Genomic DNA, 22,848 nt, shown 5'->3' on the forward strand with positions numbered 1-22,848 from the left:
ATGTTCACCCAGAAAACTCAGTGGATTTTCTCTTTTCTTAACCAGTCTCTGCAAACCCTAGAAATGGCTGAGGAGCAAATTCCCAGTAGATCAGGAGTTTCCTCACCAACAGCTGTGCCATTTTCAAAATCACCTCTCTTCCCCATTCTGCGGCTCAGCTTGACCTTGAAACTTGAATTACATGCCCAATGCACTGAGTTTGCCGATTAGATTAGATTGCATGAGGGAGCAGTTCAAGACACGAGGTGTACCTAATAGACTGGTCGATTAATCTACACTAACAGCCTGTTGTGCACCTCAGTGCACCCACCGACGATATCTGGTATCACATCACAGGAAGCATTATACGGGTTGAGACAATATCAGGTTTTTTGGGACACTTTAAGCGTGACAGGCACCCAATTTAATTGGAAACTAAAGTAAATGGGCGGTGTACCGTTTAATTATCTCTTCTTCAGTATGCAGTCTTCTCTGTTGGACCTTCTCCAGTTCACGATTAGTTTCTTCGATAGCACGCCGCAGCTCATTAACCTGCTCCTGCGTCTCCTGCAAATTGCAAAGTTTGCATGCCGTAATTCACAGCTAGCCTGCTGGCAAAGAGTCAAATCCTGCTCTGTTAACGAACTGGCATCTTAGTTTGTTAATACTTCTGTTGTTTACTTGATAATTAGTAACTTTAGCATCAGTGTACGTAGCTGCCAGGTAGCTAGTCATGTGCAGGAAGGCTAGCTTACAAAACAGCGTCGACTTACCGCAGAAACTTCGTCCTGGGTTAGAAATGTACGGCCAGAAAATGCGGTCATGCTGGTATTTTCACGTGGAAGAATTCCTACTGGGATGGAAACTCGGCTTTTCCTCTTTATAAATACTGCTTCCGGCTGAGTTAGCAGAGCCCGGATAGCTCAGTCGGTAGAGCATCAGACTTTTAATCTGAGGGTCCAGGGTTCAAGTCCCTGTTCGGGCGTCAGAGTTTTTATTTCTTCTACATTATCAACAAAAATTTTGCACAACTTAGTAATGATTTAAAATTAACTGCGTTCATGCATTGCACGTGAACTGATGGTAAGCTTAGTTTCAGTAGAAAGAAAACAGCACTCTTGGTTCATGTACACACCTAAAGCCTAAAATTGTACCAAATTTCTGCCAGACATTAAAACCATTTCATTTAAAGCTAGTCATTGATTTTAAGCTGTTATTATACACAGTGAGACCTCACATTATGCCACTGTTGCAGATGTTGTTTATGAAAGAATCAAACTAATTTGGAGATTAGGCTCACTCACAAACAGCTAACACCAGCCCTGTTATTTACTTGAGGTAATTATGGGTATTATCTAAGGACAGCAGTGGGAACACATATAAAGCTAGGTGTTAGTGCATGTCAAATGGTAACACTGAAGGCATACCTGACTGGTAAAGATGGAGCGGATTATACTCCTCTGCATGGTTTCTATTTGTCTCTCAGCTGTGCAAGCTCAGGTAAATGTGCTTGGGACCGCTGAATTTAATGAATTCATGAACAGAGCTGTAAATAAATTTGTCTGTGCTTTCTGCAGAAATTTTTGTTCAACCAAAAGTGGGGTCCCGCTGGCTACAAAGGTGCACTCAGCTTCGATTTAATTTAAATTATTACTGTGACTGACGTAAAACTGCACACTCCCTCACAAATTGTTTTTTTCTTTTTTAAGAATGGAGAGGGGTCAATGAAGAAACGGCAATGGATAAAATCATTAAAACCAACGAGCTTAAAGGTAAGTTGCACACACTTTACTTGAGGGGTTTTCTTTTGCAGATTCCCCAACTTGCTGTTAAAAAACTTTAATCTGATTTCTGCATCAGCTACGCAAATCATCGATGGCGCCACCACCCTCAGAGAGGGAGATATTGCTGTTTCCTCCGGAACACCCCCCAGAATCTGCTTTGCACGGAGCTGCCTGTGGTCCAAATCAGTGGATGGACATGTCTACATTGCATATAACCTCTCACCTGAATACAGTATGTTGTTTTAGCGTTCGAGGCATAAGTACATGCAATGGATTACAGTCTTCTTTTTAATGATGTATGAATTACTCGCCCCTGTTAAACAACTGAACAGATGACATGGATACAATGCTGATAAAGACAGGTATGGCCAACATAGAGCAAGGTACCTGTGTGCGTTTTGTTCCACGGACTCACCAGAGAGACTACATCGACATCCAGCCAAAGTCAGGGTGAGAGCTGAAGCGTGGAAAGTTTGATTACATAAAATTCCTTTTGTAAAATGTATTCAGGTTTTGTTTCCTCTCCAGCTGTGAATTCACCACTTGAAGTTACTCTTCTGTCCTCTTATGTGTTAATCCAGTTGCTGGTCCTACCTTGGTGCGCGTGGTGGAAGGCAGACTGTGTCTCTCCAGATCCCTAACTGCGTCCAGGTTGGAGTGGTTTCCCATGAATTCATGCACACCTTGGGCTTTGTGCACGAGCAGTCCCGCTTAGATCGGGACAACTATGTCACCATCATGTGGCCAAATATTTCAAGAGGTAATTTTAAAGTGTGCAGGGGTTGGCATTGTGGAAAGGGAATAAAAGCTTTAACTGTATTTCTGCACCGATTTTCAAAACAGAAAATTCATTTTTCCAACAGATCGGTTGAGAAACTTTGAGAAGTTCAAGACTGACACTCTGGATCTGCCCTATGACTATGGCTCGATTCTGCACTTTGGAAAGTAAGTAAAACATGATCTGTTAATCACTCAAAATATTATAATTTACCCCCTTTATTTTAAAATATATTTATAAGCTGATACATATTTATGTATACGTTTAGATATGCCTACTCCCAGCGTGGGGAAGCAACCATCCTTCCAAAGGACAACAACAACATCCAGCTGGGCCAGGCTTTATCTCTCAGCCACATTGACAAGCTAAAAATCAACAGACTTTATAATTGTGGTTAGTACCAAATGTCCTGAATTAACTCCTAAACACACTGCACATCACTGTCACAAATGTAATTTCTTTCTGTCTTTCTGTTCAGATGACATGGATGATTAGAGACCCGGCTGAATGGAAGTGAACCAGGAGTAAAGGCCAATTTAACAAAACTGCAGTTGAATTATATGAACAGTTTCAATAAAGATTGATTCAAACCTTCTATCAGCAAATCCTTGGTGTACATGAAAGTTTGTGCGTTTTAAATTGGATATTTCTCTTTATGTAAAAATATGTCTCACAGTAGATGGCCTGGTTTGAAATAGACACGTGGTAATGCACTCAACAGTAATATTACAGATCAATAAGAGATAAAGAGTAATAAAGCAGAGGCAGGGTAATAAGGTATGTGAAGAATCTTAGAACGGGTGACTTGATCACATTAAACAGGAGATCTGAATCTGTTTTAATGAGGAAGGTTAAAGAACAAAGTCTCTGGTAATAAATAGACATGTTCTCTATATTTAAAAATGTGCTACCTTAACTCAAGATGCAGTAGTTTCTTCTGTTCGTCCAATCACCACGAGGGAAGTTTTCATAAAGTGCTGACACATGAGAATCTTCGCTTCGTCACTGCCCTTCAAAATTAGCCCCTTGATAAGAATAGAAGCAATATTTGGAAAAGGATAAAGTTTTGTTTTTATATATTTAACTGTGTGACAAAAAATGACCGTTGCCAAGACAGTTATCATCTGATAGCATATCACAAAATCACTAGTTGCCAGCTCAGTCAGACACAAATTGCTGGTCTGTCGGGCTGAACTCGGACAGCAAAAACACCTTTAAGTGCCTTGTTTCTGAAAGTGCTGAATCTTGCACGCAATAAGTACAGGGCATAAGTGAAGGTCAGCATCAGGCCCACCCGTTATGGATCAGCAGTGGATTTAGAGTAAATTACACACACCGCATGATGAGGCATCTTAATCATGCTTCATCATCTGAATTGAGGCCCAATCAGTACAGAGCAGCGGAGGAGAAGTGGGTATATAGATTCAGCGGAGGTGAGGAGTTCATTTAGCTCCTGCATCAGGAGAGCGCTGGGTTGAAACTGGTGAACCAGCCTGAAACACAACAATGCATTCTTCCATTATACTTCTGGTTATCTTGTTTGGCTTGCTGACCCAGGCGAACACAATACCTGTTAAAGTAAGTATGTAATTAAGAGGAGTATATAGACTCCTTTTTTCTTGTCTTGTCATGCTTTGCAGCTGAAATATGTCAACATTTTTTGTGCGACAGAATTCGACTGGTGTGCACGAGGGGAAAGTGAGGTTGAAAAGGAAATTCTCTGGTGGGTCACGATTCCTTGCACCTCATCTTGCATTTTCACAGTGATTTTCTGTTTATTCCATATTTATTTTTGTGTTCAGAGGAAAATATAGAGCATGATGAAATGACCACAATGGATCAAATCCTGGAGGTCAATCGCAGTAAGTGAACTGTAAATTACATAGAATTGTACTGATGTCAGTTTTTCCCCTGCATATTGAAAAGAATGTATTTTCTCATCAGAGATACGAGCCCCAAGAGGAATGTCAATAAGGGACGGCGATATTGCTGTTTCTCATGTAAGGAGTGCCATAACCTGCCCCGGCAACACCTGTCTGTGGCCTAAATCTGTAGATGGATTTGTCTATGTACCCTACATCATCTCTCCACTGTATGGTATGAAGCTTTAAGACTTAAGGAGATGCTTCCGGTTTCATATATCCCTTTATTATTTCATATTCTGCCTTTTTTGTGCATTCTTTCACCCTAACTTTAGACGACATGGACAGAATCACCATAGAAACTGGAATGCAAGACATTTCCGCTGGAACATGCGTTAAATTTGTTCCCCGCACTCACGAAGGCAACTTCCTTGACGTTCAGCCTAGATATGGGTGAGCGTGACTCCTGCTTATGGCTTCTTACAGTGTGCCGTGATGATTGTACATACCGTAGAATTTGTGCTCTGCATCCCTCCCTAGCTGCTGGTCATTTCTGGGGCAGACTGGGGGAAGCCAGACCCTGTCACTGCAGACTCCTGGGTGCATGTGGTCGGGAATCGCTGCTCATGAATTCATGCATGCTCTCGGCTTCGTACACGAGCAATCCCGATCAGACCGTGACAACTATGTCACAATTATATGGAAAAACATCATGCCAGGTTCGCACGTTTTATCACTACGTCATTCTAATTGCAGTGGCTCGATTTTTCACAAAATGAGTGTGAAGGTGTTTTTTTTTTTTTTTTTTTTGGCAGAGCACATACATAACTTCAGGAAACAGGTGACAAACAATCTCAACAGCCCATATGACTACACCTCTGTCATGCATTATGGACGGTGAGTTGCTCTCTGATTCAACATAATTATCTGTCATTTAGACTCGGGCATCACTGTATCATATATGTTTTGCATCTTTGATACAGATATGCCTTCTCTGAAGATGGCGGACCAACAATAATCCCCAAACCAGATCCCTATATCCCCATCGGCCAGCGAGATGGTCCTAGCGTAATGGATCTTCATAAAATAAATATCCTCTATAACTGCGGTTGGTAGATTTATACAGCAAACTGACAGTTGTTAGAAAAAAACTTGAAAAGGACTGACTGGATTTCCTCTCTGTTTCTCACTACAGCTACCGATGACTAACTGGATCCAGAAACCTCTGCTGTAATGTCCTGCCAGATGTCACAAATAGTTTATTACAACTTCTCAGCTTGAGATGATAATCTGGGCGACAGTGGTTTAACCTGAGTCTATAGCAATGTATATTTTATTTTCACTGTCTAGTCTGCACTTTGAGCTTTTATTGATTCAAGACCTTCTGCCGTGGGGTGTTATAAATTACTAGATAACAACTAAAGGCTGCATTTCTCTAGTATAAATAAAGTGCCAAAAACAAAACTCACCAGTTTTAAGTGCCCGCTGATGCCAGTAACATCATTGTATCCGATCTCCGATCTATTTTATGGCTCTTGTCTATCTTCTGCTTACTTTAAATTAAAAATAAAAAATAAAAAATGGCTAATGGTTTATTTTTATTTTCCAGAGACAGACTACAAGTTGTAAAAAATAGACACTGCTTTCAGGTGTAAAAGTAGAGTAAATGATTTCGCACTTACATACGTGAAATGAAAACAGTATAAACTTCACATATGTGAAAAATAAACAGTGGATGTTATTAGGCAAAAAAATTTTTTGTCAAGAGCTGGTAAACAAGATGTTCAACATATTACCATTTTGAAGTAACCAAAGTCACTGACATTTAATTTCACAGTAAGCTGATATCTCTGATCTCTCAGGGCCGCTGTAGTTTTGGACTTGTGCAAGTCCATTAATGTCCCAGGTGCAAATGGAAAAGACACTGGACAGGTGATTTTCACTGAGAGAAGATCTGTGTCTGGATTTGTTGAACTTCATCCCTGAGAAAGAGAACCAATGTCTTCTGAGCATGTGTCCTTATGTGTTAAAATGATCTCCTCTTTGAGATAATAAAAACTAGCAGTGATACTGACCTGAAGTGCTCAAAACCGAATGAAAAGTGCAACAAACTGTGTGATTCACTGCTCTTGCCCTGGTGACGTTAACTATGCAAACTGCAAAATCAGCAGTATGGTTAATTTTTAGCACATCACCTGCCACAGTATAAATCGATGGAAAAATATGAATTTCACTTCTGGGTTAATTTTACTCACTTTCACAATTTCACTGCTGTAAATGTCTGACATGTCTTGATGGATAAATATATTAGGATTTTATATATGCAATGGGGACTTCAATAACAATGGTGCCACCCCCTAGAGAAACTAACACATGTCACTCTCTTTTTGTAGCTTTTAAGGGTGCCGATATTACGCTGCTGCAGCATTAAACTGTGCATTCTGCCAGGCTACATAATGTCTGGGAGTTTATGCACCACTCACTGTAGAATTAAGCAAAACTTGCCAATTATCTTATTGTAGTGTTAAGCTAACACTTACTTATGTACACTTCTTGGCCACTTGATTATTTACACCTTCCTAGTAAAAGATTGAGCCTTCTTTTCCATTTAAAGCTACATAAATCTTTTATGCCATATACGCTGAACAAGGAGCTGATCTTGTTTTGGTGAGCCCCTGCATTTTAGTTGTAATGAGTGTTTTTTGAGTTACCAGGTGTTTTCACCCAGAAAACTGCCACTCAATTTTTTAAATTCTCCATAAACCATAGAAATGTGCAAAAAATAACAGTAAATTAGTAGTTTCTGAAATACTAAAATCAGCTCATCTGGCACCAACAACCACGTTGCATTCAAAGTCACTTAAATTATCTTTGTTCTCCATTCTAATGCTCAGTTTGAATTTGAGGAAGTTGTCTTTGCCATGTCTACTTGCCTACATGTTTTGAGTTGCTGTTGTGCCATTTATTGATTACATATTTGCATTAGAGAGCAGTTGACCAGGTATACAGAATAAAGTGGCCAGGGAATGTGTATACTTGTATTTCCTTAATAAGGATTAGTGCAGAGTTTGCATGTTTCGGTTTCTTTCACTTCCCCAGTTGTTTTGTCACATTACTGTCTCCCTCAATCACTTCCATTGTGTTTTGTGAGCTTTTGTTTTAATTTTTATTTTGCTATTTCAGTTGTATGTGTGTTTGTTTTGTTTTTTTTATTCACCTTCTGTCACAGAGTTTTTCTATTTGCTGGCATTGTACAAAATAGACGTTATTTCTCTCACAGAAGAAATGCAAAAAAAAAATAAATAAAAGAAGTGAAAAAGTGCTGATGAAGTAACTAAACTACAAGCAAAATAGCAACAGGACTTGCTATAAAGTTAAAAGTTTACTGTTGTTTTTGGATTAAATTGTGATAAAAATGTTGGCATATTTGCTGTGCCTATTTTACATTTTCATTGCCTAACTGTTACATCTACTCCTACCGTACCAGTTTTAAAAGAAACTAAAAAAAATTAACATCGTGCAGAATTAAGTTCAGCTTGTTTCACAACACTCCGAGTTTCTCACGTGGCCTCTTGGGGGAAATTCTACACGTAACCAAATCTCGTGTTTGGCACGTAAAAACGCGATAGCCAGCCCCGAGACTGCTGGATCTTTCTAGATGCAGACCTGGGGGTGGAGCTAGAGTCTCACACACGGAGACTGTGTAGTGTAGATTGTAGAGTATCTGTCAACAATAGATTAAATTTCAAAAATGAGCGATAACGACAAAGGCCGGGTACGTATACATTTTATTACCGTTTGTAATGCATTAAACATTTCAAATCATTGGGTTTGACAGGGTAACTGAAATTGTAACGGTAACAACCTTATTCATATTTTGTTGGCTAGTAGTACCCAGCTTACCTTGTTGGCACAACTCTTTGGTCGAAAGCTGGGTTTTAGAAAGAAAATAAATTGCACAAATTTAAACAATAAAAGGCGACTTTATGCGCAACGGATGCGAGTTTTTAGTTCATCTTTAGCTACCTGGCTAAGACTAGCTTATAGATGAAAGCTAGGCCTGGTGCTTTTTTGTTTACGAGCCGGGGTTTGCACTGAAAACACTGCAATGTCGGCAAACATTTTTATAACGTTTTTAAATTGTTAAAACTCAGTAATTTTCTTCGTCTGATTTGTCTGATTATTGTGCGTAGAAACCAAAATAAATATTTCATGTCGTCGCGGATTCAGTGGAAGACATTTGCCTAACGAACTGTTATATTTTCGCTGTTTTGTTGATGTTGTTTTTTGTTCGTTTGTTTGTTTTTGTTTTTGTTTTGTTTCCCCCCCTGTTCCCCGGATTGAATTATATCATGTTACGTCTGCTGGTTATTAATCTTTGAATGTCATTGTGGGTTTCCTTAGTTCTTAGGCACAACAACAATTTAAAACAAAACTAACGACCTCAAGATTTGACCTTATAAAAAAAAAAAAAATCATTTTTATTAACTCATGCAGCTCTCCCACACCATCTTAAAACTGTTAAAGCTGATACGCCACAAGCACCAGCATTATGGATAAGTTTGATTAATACTTGCTGGGCTGACTGACCTGTGTGCAGTAATATCCTTCCTGTAGTGAACTGTTTAATATCCCCTCACCTTGCACAGCTCCTGAATGCTTCTGTCTGTTTAATGGGCGTGTGATATGCCCTGTGTTCCCATGTGGGAGGGTAAATGGCAGATTAAGAAAAAAGAAATGAAGAATTTATTTTCTGCATGTAAACCCATATTTTGAACTGGTTTGTATTAGTTCCTGCAAGGTGCTGGGTGCTTGTTGCTTAACTAACAAGTTTTGTTTTTTTTGTTTTTTTGCCTCTTATTGGATTCCTTTTCTTTTGCTAATATTTAATCTTTAAGGTTTTCAATATATTATGTAATCGTAACAGATAGCAACAGTTTTCTGTCTTTGCATTTCCAGAACAGGTTTTAAGGGCTGCTCAAATGAGTGACTGCTACATCTTGAGGTCGTTGGAGCAAATTTTACACTTTATTTTGGAGTTATCCACTTAAAAAAAATGGAGACAGTGTTGGTAGTTTTAATCTTGATTATAAAATATTCACAGTCAGTGGTTTGATGAACACTATGGTGACTTAAAGGCCATTTGTCAGAAATTATGTAAGAAGGGTTCATTTGGGAAAATATATTGTTAAAGGAAGGCAAAGGGAATCACAAGAAGTTACCTTCACATCCTTACCCTTCAGTTTTAGTTGTAATTTTTAAAAAATGATCACCCCCGGTTTTACCTCTCAATTATTCCAAATTGTTTTTGAGGAAGTTCTTAGGAAAAGTGGCCAGAAAAACACAAAAGTGAAAGCAAAACCACTGAGCGTGAATGTTAATAAAAACACTGACCGTATGTATAATGTGGTCTTTAATAGGGCTGGGCGATATGACCCAAAATTCATATCTCGATATTTTTTAGCTGGATGGCGATATAAGATATATATCTCGATTTTTCTTTTTAAAGCCATAAGTTAAGAACAAAAAGAGAGTTCTTAGTCACACGGGCACTTTTATTTACATACAGCGTAGATATTACTCAAAAATAAATTATCAGCATATATTAAATAATCATGGTCCATAAATAAAAGAAAATAATGTTGTTTTTGTGCATAACAAAAAGCTCACAATTGTGCAGTCAAAATGTAAACTAAAAGACGCTGAGCATAATAACAAAGAGACAGATTTCACAGCTGCTCCACGTCTCTGAACAGGTGCCATTTGTGGTCCTTATACACACACTGTACGTATCACTCCGCGAGGCTCCTCCTCTGTAGCCGTAATTCTCCGACAATCCATCAAGCGGTGCAGCTCCGTAGCTTAGCAAAGTCATATTAAAACATTTTTTGACAGATTGCTGAGCGCTGTGTACCACATAAAATCGGTTCGTGGTCAGTAAGCACAACCAGAATTCATACATAAGGCGCACTGTCGATTTTTGAGAAAAGGAAAGGATTTTAGGCCGTGCAGCCCCTCTGGGCTGCATGTCGTTAGCGTGGTTAGCTCGCTAACACGTTGACGCCATCCAGCCCCACGCACGGTAACTCGCTAACGGAGATTTTCCGCTTTCATCTTGTCATTGCCTGCAGGTGAAGCTATGGGGGAGGCGGAGTTGTGTTCAGTGCAGGAGAGGCGAGGCCGAGTAACGTTGCGTAGAGACAAAAGTGGACGAAAGAGAGGCAAACCTGCGGCTCCACAAGTATAATTATAACGTAACATAGACTATATCGATATAAACGATATTGTCACATCTTATATCTCGTATGAAAATATATCGATATTTTTAAAAAACTCGATATATCGCCCAGCCCTAGTCTTTAACATTCCCATTAATGTCATTAGCTCGTACTACTACTACTACTACTAATAATAATAATAATACCACATTAAACGTTGAATGAGCGTGCAGTTTTAATTGCAGTCATATATTCTTCATCCTTTTCTTTTTCATAAAGGTTAAGGTTGGACGAAGAAAATACGGAAGAAGTCCACTTTATTTTCAATAATATGAAGCTCAGATGTGTGAAGCTGAATTGTTGAATGCATGCTAAAACATGAGGAGGGAAGAAGTATGGGCAGTGTGTGAGAGATGGGGAAGTAAGAAGAAGTAAGACAATTGAAGAAAGAAGAATAATGTCAAGTAATGAAGTTACAGAAATGAAGTTAAGGAAGTAATCTGGATAAGGTCACTGCGCTAAGTAAATTTCTGGTCTGTTTGTCAAATGCGTGCATGTTCTTCTTATTCAATACACACACATTAGTTTAAATCATTGCAATTTTATCTCACAACTGACCATTTTCTTTTTTTCCCCACTATTTAACAACTTATTAATGTAAACATATTGATGTCATATTATCCATGACTACACAGCACTCCTATTTCACAACCCTAAATTCCTGTACTTTTCACAGGATAGTCTTAATTTTTAAATACACAGTAATATTTTGGCAAATGTATGTGTTGATCACTTCATTGGTGCTGATAAAAAAATGTGTGTGGTTCGTTCAGGAGTCTCGCTCTGCATCCAGGAGCGTGAGCCCACGGGGCTCTGGGAAGTCGGGGAGCCAGTCCCCAGCTCAATCCCCTGCCCACTCAAAAGGAGGCTCCCACTGCTCCCGCTCCAAATCTCGGTCAAGGTCAAAATCTTGGTGAGTAATACACTGGCATAAAATTCTCTACTATCGATAAACAGACTCAATATGGCCACTTTCATGTTATACCCACCCTGTTCAGGGCTTCACGGCAAGAGAATCCTGGGTTCAAACCCAGATAGGGGACTTCTCTGTGGAGCTGACTTCTTCCGTTTCTCTGGCCATTGACAAATCTTGCAAAAGTTCAAGAGTTTCACTTCCAAGTTGTTGAAAAAAAACCCAAACAAACAAACAAAAAAAAGACATTTACATCTGCATTGTCTGCCAATTTCTGCGTCATGTGTGAATGAGTGTCCTGGTCACTGTGCTACAAATGCAGTGACAATGTCAGTAGATCGGACCATGCAAGTAAAATTTACACTTTCAGTGCAAATTTTCAGTGGGGAATTAAGTGTTGCAGCTCTTGATGGTTGACAACAAACACTATTCAGTTAAACTATATGTTCATATTTCATTGAGGCACAACGCAGCTTAACGGTTCAGTCTCAGATGTTACGTAGTTGAGGTGAGAGCCTGTCTCTATCTCTCACTCTCAATCTCTGTGACAGGAAGTTGTTACCAAGCGAAAGAGGCACGAGCCGGCGGGTTTTGCAGTACTTTGATCTTAGAAAACAGAAGGTTTGTGTGTTGGCTACGTCACAGGAAACTGGCATTTAACTAGCATCGCTAGGTTTAGCCACACGCTGCAAATTAATCTGACATTGTGCGTGTTTTACATGATGCAAAGTGCCACACATTTCATCAACATTTAAATATGATGTGGTTATAGAAGACTGTGAGTAATGGTTTTAAATAGATCTTAAATACATACACAGTATTTCTGTGTGCAGTGTTTCATCCATTAGACTGTGTGCACTTCTACCTGTTTTCTGACTGTTTTATTACTTTTAGGCTATTAAAAAATATTTCACCTGTTCATCTCTTTAATATTATTACTCCTATTGGTGGTCCCAAGCCTGGATAAATAGGAGGGCTGTGTTAAAGCAAACATGCAGATCAATCCACACTGTGGCAGCCCCTTGGAAAATAAGGGAGCAGCTTAAAGTACCTCCAATAAGACATTTGACTTGTGCATTCTGTTTCCCCATTCACAGGAGAGAGACTTTTTACTCTGTTTGTAAGGTGCAGGGGCAGCGCTGTCATTCAGCAATACAGCACCAGGTGTATTTTTGACAGAAACACTTTAAGTTGCACAGAAATCCAAAGTAAATTGTTGTTTTTCAAAAGTTTGCGACAATGTCAATAAAGCCTTGTTGGAAATTTGACGTCACAGAGGGTTTAGTGTTAGAGATTGTGACAGTGGTAAGTGGGGTTACTTTTCACTAGAGTCTGGGATGTTTTGGCAGTTATTTTAAATATTTCATGCTTTTTTTTTTTTCTTTTTTTTTAGTCCATGCTATAATTTTCATAAAGACAAATGTAAATTTGTGGAATTACATGAAAATTGCCAGAGAACGTATGAATATGGGTTGTTTGTTTCTCTCGCTCTCTATAGGTCACATTCCCACCGCTCACGGAGACACTACAGCCGATCCCGCTCCCGATCACGGTCCTATCATCACCGATCTCACAGTAGGTCCTACAGCGGAGAGCGTCGGCGCAGAAGCCACAGCCATTCACCCATGTCCAATCGTCGGAGGCACATTGGCAACCGTGTATGTGCTTAGCAATGTGTGATATCTAAAAACAGAGGATGTATTGGTTTAATGAATGATTTTAATGAGAAAATGATCACATCCAAATCTTGAAACCTTTCAAATTTGCAGGCTAATCCAGATCCGAATTGCTGCCTGGGAGTCTTTGGCCTGAGCTTGTACACCACAGAGAGGGATCTGAGGGACGTCTTCTCCAAATACGGCCCCCTGGAGGATGTTTCCATTGTGTATGACCAGCAATCGAGGCGCTCCAGGGGCTTTGCTTTTGTGTATTTCGAGAACACAGATGATGCCAAAGAGGTACAAGAACAATAATAAATAAACCCGCCTGCCACACCTATACTTAAAATATCCTCTAGGACTGCAAGTGTAATTTATGTTCACTTTCAGGCGAAGGAGCGAGCCAATGGCATGGAGCTGGACGGGCGTACAATCAGGGTGGACTTCTCCATCACAAAAAGACCTCACACCCCAACACCTGGAATTTACATGGGCCGGCCCACATAGTAAGCAATCTCTTTGTGTGGAATAATTAAATATGTTTTTAAACAAAGACACAGTGAAAATGCTTGTAATATAAGACAGCTCTAACTTATGGACACATCAAAGCATCTGAAATAAAATTCTTAGTGTTACTAAACCTGAAAAGTAGTGTTTTTATTCAACATTTAATCAGTCAACAGTAAAGGGAAAAAAAGAAAATAGAAACAGGCTCTTACAAAATTAGTCCCTGTGTCATAAGTTGTATCCAGTTGAACCTAAAATGAACGCAGAGATTTTAATGGTAAAAATGACACAACTAACCTCTTCAAAGGCTTTCTCCAACCTCTTGGCGAGTGGTTGCTACGGTCTCAGTCACACAGCCCTAGAGTCTAGTCAGTGACCCCCTGATAACCACAGGTAACTAGAGAACAGTGTAAGCAAGTAGGTTCTGGCAGTTGCTAGGTGAAATTTGTGAAAAAGAGGTATATAATGCTGCACCAAAAACCTTCTTTTAAATCTTTTTAATTGGAGGTGAGAATGTAACAGTAAAATAATGCAAAAGTACGCTTTGTGTAGCGTGAAAAATCTTATATTATTGCTTTTGTGTAGCGGAGGAGGCGGCCCAAGCGGTCCCCGACGCTATTCACGTGACTACGACCGTGGTTACGACCGTGGATACGACCGTGGATATGACCGAGGTGGATACGACCGCTATGATGACAGGGACTACTACAGATCATACAGGTGACTGTTAAAGGATATCAGCGGTTACTTTATTCTCATCGTGTCGTATTTGGGTTTGCTGTTCTTTATTTTATCCCCCTGACACTGACAAAAATGATAAATGGTCTTTGTTCCTCTAGAAGGCGATCTCCTTCACCTTACTACAGAGGCGCTTACAGGTCTCGATCGAGGTCACGGTCTTATTCTCCCCGTAAGTCATTTCAATAAAGTATCAGAAGTTTTTATTGAAGAATCCAGCATGTTGTATTGTGTCATTTAATTACCCTGTTTTGTTTCACAGGTCGATATTGAAGGCTTCTGTCCCCTTATCTTCCCAAACGTGCAGAATTTTTTTGTTTGTTTTTTTTTTGTGGGGGGTTGTTACGTTTTGTAAAGACAGATATGATTGACTTCAGAGTACATCTTTCTTACTGTAATCATCAAACATCTTTTTGCTTAAAATACAAAAGTATAGTAAATTTATGAAGCGGTGCATTCATGTTTTGAACGCCTGTTGTAAATGTTATACTCATGTCAGATTTTTGTTGTATAGTGGAGCAGATTAAAAAGCAGATCTGTTTTTCCCACCTTGACTCGTGTCCTTCCTCGCAGTATTTTTATGCCTTTTACAATAGACTATTGCATTTGCAAGATAGTTGTAATGCTGACATGAATATATTAAAGCCTTGACTTTATGATATTTATGCATATTCTTTCTACAGAATTTGTGCAAGGCATTTCTATTGATTTGAGTTAAGTTAAATTTTCTGGAGGGCTTCGTATAGTGTCAAGTGGGTGAGGATGACATCAGGAATAAAACTGCTTTGATGAAATAGTAAAACACAAAAGTATTTTAATCTTCCTGTTAAAAGCTCAATCACTCGGGCCTTGTCCTTTCCTTACTGCAGCTGTTCATGCCGACCACGTTTAGCTGGATGGATTTTTTTTTTTTTTTAACCAAGCTGGAACTTTTTAATTAATTTATTTTCCCCCTAACTTTTCAGACCAGAGTAAACAGATCTGACCAGTTAGACAACTCGTTTGGCAACAAGCATAGCTTAAAACTCGTCTCTGTGCTGAATATACAAATGGTAAAATTATACTATTTTGTTGGGGGTTTTTTAAACCTCAAACACAGCTAGATGCTTCTCTGGGTCAGTTGGCTCTCTGAAATCAAAGTAATGAATCCAGAATTTCAGTTTCTCCCTTTTCTGGTTAGAAACATCAGGACCTGCTCATCGTTGCTTGGTGTCAACAGTGTGTTTTTGGAGGACAGATGTTCTGCAGAAACGCAACGTGTTTGATGTTTATACGTTACAAGTTCTGACCTCCTCCACCTAGGGTAGTAACTCATCCCTCACCCATAGCTGGCACTATACCGTTTTCTATCTGAGATCTATGGTCTTGGACTTGGATGTGCTAATTCCTGTGCAGGTGGAGGAGGTCAAGTGTCTTGGGGTCTTGTTCAAGAGTAAGGGAAGAGTGGGACATGAGATTGACAGATGGATTGGGATGGCGTCCACAGTGATGCAGATGCTGAACAGATGTGTTGTGGTGAAGAGAGAGCTGAGTATAGAAGCTAAGCTATCGATTAACCAGTCCCCCTACGTACCTACCCTCACCTATGGTCACAAGCTCTGGGAATGTAGTCGCGGATACAAGTGGGAGAGATGAGTTTCCTTTGAAGAGTGGCGGGGCTCGGTCATTCAAGAGGGACTCGGAATAGAGCTGCTCCTCCACGTTGAAAGGAGCCAGTTAAAGTGATTCAGGCATCTGACTAGGATACCTCCTGGATTGACAACAAATGGTGAATGTTTGCAGATAATTCAGCTTCTACCATACAAACTGCAGATAACCACAGCAATCACAAGTAGCCAGGCATGCACCCTGACCCACCGGATGAGCTGGAGGTGTCTGGGATGAGGGAAGTCTGGGCTTCTCTGCTCAGACTGCTGCACCCACAAACTGAACCCAGTTAAACGGTAGAGGATGGATGGATTGACCAATTCAGAACTGAAAAATCTGGGCTTTCGTGTCACTTTTTTGCAACATGCTTGCCGTGTAATGGCCTAAAGTTGGACCTTTTGACATCTGTTGGTTGCAGCAGTAATGTACAACTTCTTCTTTGAAAGTGAATAGTCTCTGTTTCTGGTTTCCATTACACAATTTCCAAGTTTCACTACAACTTAGACAGCAAGTGGGGACTGTTTGCAGATAAATCCGCTTCTTCAATGCAAACTTTAGGTTTTAAGTCAACCAGGGGAATGATCTAAAATGAATATGATTGCTTAGGAGAAAAATACACAAAGAGGAGTTTGTTTATGCAATCATGCTGACCCTTATTAACATTAAATTACATATGGATCCTTTTTTTTTAATTGTTAATGATTGATAATAAATAAGGGTTTGAGGCAGTTTCCCAATGCAATAAAAAGCTGGAGTACTATCAGGCTAATTGGTGCTTCTAAACTGGCTGTAGATACAGGATTAAAGTGCTGCATGAATAGCCTGAAAACTATGAATGTGGTGGGCAGCGTAAAGTGCTTCAGGTTGTCAGTAAGACTAGAATATCAATATCATTTTCCAGCCTGCTTTGTTGAGGGTCAAAGGTTACCAAATTGTAGTACAGCAGGTTTGTCCACAATAGATTCGCCTTGTATAGCCATAGAAAACGTTTATTTAATGTCAGAAGAAGGTGAGTCGTTGGACTGCTTTATGATTTTTTTTTTTAACGTGGTTTTGAGGAAAATTGATCCGTGACTAAATGCAGCTAAACAGCCACTGTGAAATCAAGTCAGTTACACCAAGCACACTGTTTAAACCTTCACCACAAGGTGAAGCAAGAGCCTCGGAGTAGCACCTAGCTGCAGGAAAGCAAAGTCCAACATCTACCCCTGCTGGTCACAAATGGTCCAAATCTGTATCCATGACATACAGTACATTACATGGAAAAATATTACTTGCTGGATTCTTCGCTTATTGTAGTTTTTCCCTTTTTGCCAGAGAGGAGAGGGGGAGGTGGAGAGGCAGAGCTCATGTCTTGTAAAAACAGGCAGTTTCTTTACTCAAAGGGTCAGTTCACCCAAATCATTAAAAAAAACACAATCCCCCCTCTTATCTCAAGTGAGATCAAGCCATGCAGATAATTTTTGTTTTATTTGTCCAGGCTTTGCAATATCCGTTCTGAGATTCCTCGCTTCACGCCAAGACCATTGAGGTGAAATGACTTCATTTGTGGTGCACTGCGCACAAGCACCTCAAATTATTTTTGGTTTTGTCCAAAATTTGGGTGATTAACTGATAAAATTAATTAGATTCCCACGGTGGAGATATTGACAATTTTTAAAAATTCTAAATCTTAAAATTAGCCATATCTGATGTATTTGATGCCCTCCAGCTGTTTGAGTTTCACTGAGTAAATGGATGCTTTACACTTTGGTTTACTGCACAACCAAGCAAGAAATTGACCCTGTAATAGACACACAGAAGATACAACAATAGATTCACTAAATATATATCGATATCACTAAATTCAGCTCTGATTTGAATGGTTATTTTACCCCAAACCCTATTCAACAGTTTATATTGTGGACTTTTGTGGCTTTAGTGCTGAAATTAATAAAATTAAATACTTTGCAAGGGAGCATTGTAACTTCCATAATTTATAAATTAGTACTTTAAACCTTGAATTAAAGTAAAAGATGTTAGAAATGATAAATAAAACAGTGTTGGGCAAGGATACCGTAAAAATTAATGCAAGTTAGAAGCAAGAAAAATTCACAAAGATGTTCTTTTTTTTTTCACTACCAAAAAAGGGGAAGACCAGCAGAAAGACACCAGCAACCAGTGACCACACCTTGGAAAGTGCATAAGCCTATTTATTTCCATATTCTACCACAAGTCTACATGTGCAGTATGTGTGTAGTGAGTTTTGTTCAGCAGTTCTCAGCACGTTCCCCAAATGTCACATCCCTTCCACTCTCAGCTCAATTTTCCCCTCAGAGTGGAAATAATTTTTGGGTGGCTGGCGTGATTTGTCAGCACACTGACCTAATTGGGCATAACACATAAAAAGAACACATGTAAACAAACCCTGCTTTTCACGGGGAAATGCAAATGCGACGCATGGATGTGATTTTATGACTTCTATACTGATCATGGGGAGTGGTAACATTAATAAAGTAGCTATTAATGCGTTCAAAGCGACTTAATGACTTGTTTGAATGGTGATTCTTATCTCTAAGCGTAAAGACCCAAGACAACTGTGTTAGCAGGTCACCTAGGAAAGTAACTAAAGAGCTTGTTTTGTAAATAGGCCACAGTTTGGACATTCCTCTGTTCGCATACTGACGTAAACAGGGCAGGGATGGTCAGTACTGCTGCTGTTGGCACTATCTCCACTACAGTGGGGTGGCAGTAATGTTCCAAGGCACAGGCCAGTCACATGTAGAAACACTCAGCTGCTGTAAGCACGAGGCTCCTCCCCCTTCTTCGGTAGTGTAGGTAGAAGGACTACACATCCATGCACGAGCCCTGCAGCCACAACCTTTCACTGACATTTCAGCCTTTGTTTGAAATTCGCCTTACGTTTAGCCGTGCTTCCCTCCCAAACACACCCATCCGTGCGCACACACAAAAGAGACGGGATGCTACATCATGCGTAGGGTTATATATATATATATATATATATATATATATATATATATATATATATATATATATATATATATATATATATATATATATATATATTTATTTAAATGAGTGGCCTGAGTGGCACCGCATGGAGGGCGCATGCAGCACAAGGCCTGGGATCCCCTCGCTCCTTCTTATCAGCAGCTTAAAATAAATATTTGCTCCTTTTTTACAATTTGCGCACTGGGGCTGTTGGTACTATTCAAGGCTTAAAAATGGAAACTGTCGCCACCTTTAATTAAAAAGTGTAAAAGCCAATAAGAGATATTGGTGCCAAAACAGATGCCTCTGGTAAGGCTGTATAAGTCATGAATATAAGTAGTAATAAGTAGCTAATTCACCATTATTCCTGCAAGGCCGGCGTGTACAGGCAAGCCAAGCTTTCACTTTCTGTATTACTTAAGACAGTTACGTTCATATTCTCTCTTTTTTGTTGTTGGTGTTTGTTTTTTGATTTGTTACAGCTTTATAATTATATTCAGATTTTACAAGATCACAATTATTACCTGAGGTGGTCTTATTGGAGTGTAATATATGCGTAATAACAGGTGTTCACGGTCGAGGATTGGGCCCACATCTTACACGCCGCCATAAATCCATATTTTTATGTGGCTCATAAATAAATAAAAGGCAAACTGTGGGGATCAGTGACACTCTTTGAGTCGACAAGTGCAGTGACAACGACTTGATTTTCCACACAGTAGCTCTTTTTTTTCCTTTCTTCACTCCCCCAGCCTGGAGGGACCCGTGGCACGGCCCTTATTATGATTTGTTAATATAACCCCTCTGCCTCCTTTAAGCCCATCCCTTTGCTGAATGTACCCACTGCTCATCATGCCACTTTCATACCCTACTGCACTTTCTGTGCTGGGAGAGCAGCAGTGAACCCACATGCACCTCCAAACAATTTTTTTCTTGTGATTTTAAGGGAGATTTTATTTAGAGGCGGTGCTTGTTGGCTCCAGAGTAGCGTCGTAGCGACGACACTTCTCCCTCAGTCCCTGTTAAAAGAGTTTGGCCAGGGCCAGTTGGTGCCGGGGGGTCGCCTATAGCTTAGTACTATCCTGGGGGGTGATTGCTGCGTCTTTTTTTTTAAATCCCAGCAGATTTTTTTCTATTTTATTTTTTATTTTATTTTTTAAATTTTTTTCTACTTCTCTGAATATCGCCATTCTCTCACTCTAAGATCTGATACCCCTTCGAGATTTTTCCTTTCAGATCATGAACAAACTATATGTTGGGAATTTAAGTCCTTCGGTCACTGTCGAGGACTTGAAGCAGCTCTTTGGGGAGAGGAAGCTGCCAGTGGCCGACCAGGTCCTACTGAAATCCGGCTATGCTTTTGTGGACTTCCCCGATCAGAACTCGGCCATAAAGGCTATAGAGACTCTTTCTGGTAAGTGTGGATTTGATAAGTGATGCTGCTGGTGACAGGGAAATTTCACAGCGAGTTTAACTGCAAGACGAGGTTTAAAAAGCACAATAGGTCAGAGTGTCCGAAATGTGAAATAGGCTGTTAAGCAGCTCTTGTGTTATTTCTTTTACACATATATCTATATCTATATGTATATGTGTGTGTGTGAGAGTGTGTGTGTCTGTGTATGTTGTTCGGGACAGTGTTTGCGATCACATCCGTGTGTGCCATCAGAGTTTAGATGAACGCTCAGTCATGCACGCTCCAGCAAAAATTGGATAAATTATCGATCACAGGACACACTTGGGGCTTTAGTGCCCATTTGCCTAAAGAAAGCACGAGTCGTCGTAACGCAATTAACGCGCACAATACCCTATATTTTGGGGATTCCGATAGTGCGGGGCGCTACTTTGCAATCACCCACTGGAATGTATGGGATGGTCTGATGGTTCGGGTAGGCATAATTATTTTTCACTTATTTTTTATCTTGATTTTATTCAAGAGAGCACGGCGAAGCGAGCGCGGAAAACTTGTCAGATTCGTGTTCCTCTGATGTCTGGCTATGTTTTTACGAGGTGTCTTGGAGGTGGGTCACGGGGGTCCAGAGGAAAGAGCTAATAAACAGGTAGCTGAGGGGGGACGAGGTGAGACGCTAATTCCGTGCTGCGCCAGGCCACTCAATAGTAACGAAAAGCCGTGTTTGAAAGCCTCGCCGAAGAGCGCTTCAAATTCACCCTCCGAGCCGGGTCAGCACGGGGAATTAGGAAAAACACCTACCTAGAATAGAAAGAGTACAAGTCAATTCTCCTTTGCAAATCATCTCCTCTTTTGATGTTGCATTCTTTACTGGAAGCTGAAAAAATATCCCTCATTGCACTGTGAGGGTTGTGGGAGTGGAAAGCATGGCTGCCCATTTTCCCCATAGTATATAAGCTTATCATGCTTCATTTTGGCGCCGATACCCCCCCAATTGTCACCCACAGGACCTCACCCCGAGTTGGGATTAATGTAAACGTATACAGTTTGTTCGCCGCCGCGCACACAACGCGCCCGTGTACACTACTTTTTTCAGGGTTTGGCTATTTTGAATGGGGACGCACCTACTTGGTGAAGTGATTCAAAGTGTTGGTGTGTAGGCCTACCCAGCTTGCATTGTTACTTTTATGAACACAACAGCTAACGCTACACTATCAATTGTTTTTCGTCCCTACAGGTAAAGTTGAATTACACGGAAAGGTGATAGAGGTAGACTACTCTGTTCCCAAAAAACTAAGGTAGGCCTACAATCTGTGACACACACGTTCTCCACAAACACACACGCATTGTATCATACGCCTATACTGTGCCCCATGGCAGACTTGTGTGACCTGTAGGCTTCCGCTGTGAAATATAGCGAGCAGATTTTCCCTCTTTTCTCGGCTGCCGTGTGTGATTTCTGCCACGCTGTTGCTGCTTTGTTTCCTGGCGATTAAATTGCGATTGTGCGGTGATTAGACAAAGGGAGTTGAAGGGGTGGGTGGGTGTTGGGGGGAGAGAAAAGGGCGATAAAGAAACAGTTTAGTCCCAACATCCGCACAACACACGGTGGCTGCTGCCATATCGCGTGATCTTGCAGCAAGGCCTATCCCAGTTTAAAACATGGACTCACGCGCACACGCTTGACGTGTAATAATTAATATATCCTAATTAAATCTCACCTAAAGGCTGAAATTAAACTTGGTTCAAGTTTAGGCTGAAATTAACGTGGTCCAAATGCGTTTATGTATTAACCTCCTCTCCCTACGCAAGGTTATTTTTCCATATATGTAGGCGATAAAAGTTGGGTTTCTTTATTGACTGTTGCACTGCAATGCACGACGTGATGCATACCAATCAGCTGCCTCTTTCTCCCCTATATGCATGCGTGTGGATGTATGTGGGAGTCACGCTGTGTGTGTAAGAGAGAGAAGAAGTAGCAGCTAGGGTTGACTGTTTTAGTGCGTAAATCTATAGGTCAGCCCCTCAGCTTTACAACCACGACACCACTGCTGTGTACTTGTGTTTGTGTCAGCTTGCCCACAAACGTAAGAAATCCACGAGCTTTTTAATTTCTTTTAAATGCCTGGGTATATTAAAGAAAGAAACTAATTTTTTTTACCCCTACGCGTAACGCCTGAAAAAGTCACTCGTATGTGGCAGTTTGCGCAGCCTAAACACTCCCTCGACATCTATAGATCCACCCATTTTCACAACAATGCCATTGGCTATAGGGAAAAACTACATTGCGTGACAAAAAGGTAAA

At 40.3% G+C, this 22,848-nt stretch overlaps 4 protein-coding genes and 1 non-coding gene across 7 annotated transcripts in view; all 5 read left to right on the forward strand.

Annotated features, from left to right (window-relative positions):
- The first annotated feature begins 891 nt into the window (after positions 1-891).
- Positions 892-964, forward strand: trnak-uuu (transfer RNA lysine (anticodon UUU)). Its single transcript has one exon. It is a non-coding gene; the product is annotated as a tRNA-Lys (tRNA).
- Positions 965-1,419: 455 nt separating this feature from the next.
- hce2l2 (high choriolytic enzyme 2-like 2) lies at positions 1,420-3,073 on the forward strand. Its single transcript, XM_085375083.1, has 9 exons — positions 1,420-1,479; positions 1,557-1,599; positions 1,689-1,751; positions 1,840-1,995; positions 2,096-2,213; positions 2,345-2,523; positions 2,627-2,708; positions 2,810-2,934; positions 3,020-3,073. The coding sequence occupies exons 1-9, from the start codon at positions 1,420-1,422 to the stop codon at positions 3,034-3,036; spliced, it is 843 nt and encodes a 280-aa protein (XP_085231209.1). The 3' UTR covers positions 3,037-3,073.
- A 974-nt stretch (positions 3,074-4,047) lies between these two features.
- On the forward strand, positions 4,048-5,646 carry hce2l1 (high choriolytic enzyme 2-like 1). Its single transcript, XM_085375084.1, has 9 exons — positions 4,048-4,119; positions 4,213-4,264; positions 4,344-4,403; positions 4,486-4,638; positions 4,739-4,856; positions 4,944-5,122; positions 5,219-5,300; positions 5,387-5,511; positions 5,599-5,646. The coding sequence occupies exons 1-9, from the start codon at positions 4,048-4,050 to the stop codon at positions 5,610-5,612; spliced, it is 855 nt and encodes a 284-aa protein (XP_085231210.1). The 3' UTR covers positions 5,613-5,646.
- A 2,436-nt stretch (positions 5,647-8,082) lies between these two features.
- On the forward strand, positions 8,083-15,003 carry tra2b (transformer 2 beta homolog). Of its 3 annotated transcripts, none has more exons than XM_085374438.1 (8): positions 8,083-8,178; positions 10,901-11,594; positions 13,093-13,252; positions 13,364-13,552; positions 13,643-13,758; positions 14,345-14,479; positions 14,599-14,669; positions 14,760-15,003. In XM_085374438.1, exons 2-8 carry the CDS (start codon positions 11,305-11,307, stop codon positions 14,768-14,770), a joined length of 972 nt encoding a protein of 323 aa, XP_085230564.1. In that variant the 5' UTR covers positions 8,083-8,178; positions 10,901-11,304; the 3' UTR covers positions 14,771-15,003. The 3 variants fall into 3 exon arrangements, with proteins under 3 accessions (XP_085230564.1, XP_085230565.1, XP_085230566.1); XM_085374439.1 differs by having other exon boundaries at positions 14,602-14,669; XM_085374440.1 differs by having other exon boundaries at positions 11,455-11,594; positions 14,760-15,002.
- A 5,014-nt stretch (positions 15,004-20,017) lies between these two features.
- The window catches only part of igf2bp2a (insulin-like growth factor 2 mRNA binding protein 2a), a 60,422-nt gene continuing 57,591 nt past the window's right edge, over positions 20,018-22,848 (forward strand). Inside the window, exons 1-2 of the mRNA XM_085375161.1 lie at positions 20,018-20,549; positions 21,781-21,841. Coding sequence (XP_085231287.1) covers positions 20,375-20,549; positions 21,781-21,841 — 236 coding nt within the window. The 5' untranslated portion in view covers positions 20,018-20,374. The remainder of the gene's footprint in view (positions 20,550-21,780; positions 21,842-22,848) is intronic.

Source organism: Diplotaxodon limnothrissa, linkage group LG16, assembly GCF_057381915.1.
Source record: "Diplotaxodon limnothrissa isolate DT_005_m linkage group LG16, D_limnothrissa_male_GT1.1, whole genome shotgun sequence".
Taxonomy (NCBI): domain Eukaryota; kingdom Metazoa; phylum Chordata; class Actinopteri; order Cichliformes; family Cichlidae; genus Diplotaxodon; species Diplotaxodon limnothrissa.

Bases quoted from the DNA above. Each gene is read 5' to 3' on its own strand.
- hce2l2 (XM_085375083.1), top strand. From the start codon at position 1,420: ATGGAGCGGATTATACTCCTCTGCATGGTTTCTATTTGTCTCTCAGCT. The intron at 1,752-1,839 runs GTAAGTTGCACA...TTTCTGCATCAG, and splicing joins TAAAACCAACGAGCTTAAAG to CTACGCAAATCATCGATGGC. The intron at 1,996-2,095 runs GTATGTTGTTTT...ACAACTGAACAG, and splicing joins TAACCTCTCACCTGAATACA to ATGACATGGATACAATGCTG.
- hce2l1 (XM_085375084.1), top strand. From the start codon at position 4,048: ATGCATTCTTCCATTATACTTCTGGTTATCTTGTTTGGCTTGCTGACC. The intron at 4,265-4,343 runs GTGGGTCACGAT...TTTTGTGTTCAG, and splicing joins GTTGAAAAGGAAATTCTCTG to AGGAAAATATAGAGCATGAT. The intron at 4,404-4,485 runs GTAAGTGAACTG...TTTTCTCATCAG, and splicing joins AATCCTGGAGGTCAATCGCA to AGATACGAGCCCCAAGAGGA.
- tra2b (XM_085374438.1), top strand. From the start codon at position 11,305: ATGACTACACAGCACTCCTATTTCACAACCCTAAATTCCTGTACTTTT. The intron at 13,553-13,642 runs GTACAAGAACAA...GTTCACTTTCAG, and splicing joins ACACAGATGATGCCAAAGAG to GCGAAGGAGCGAGCCAATGG. The intron at 14,480-14,598 runs GTGACTGTTAAA...TTGTTCCTCTAG, and splicing joins GACTACTACAGATCATACAG to AAGGCGATCTCCTTCACCTT.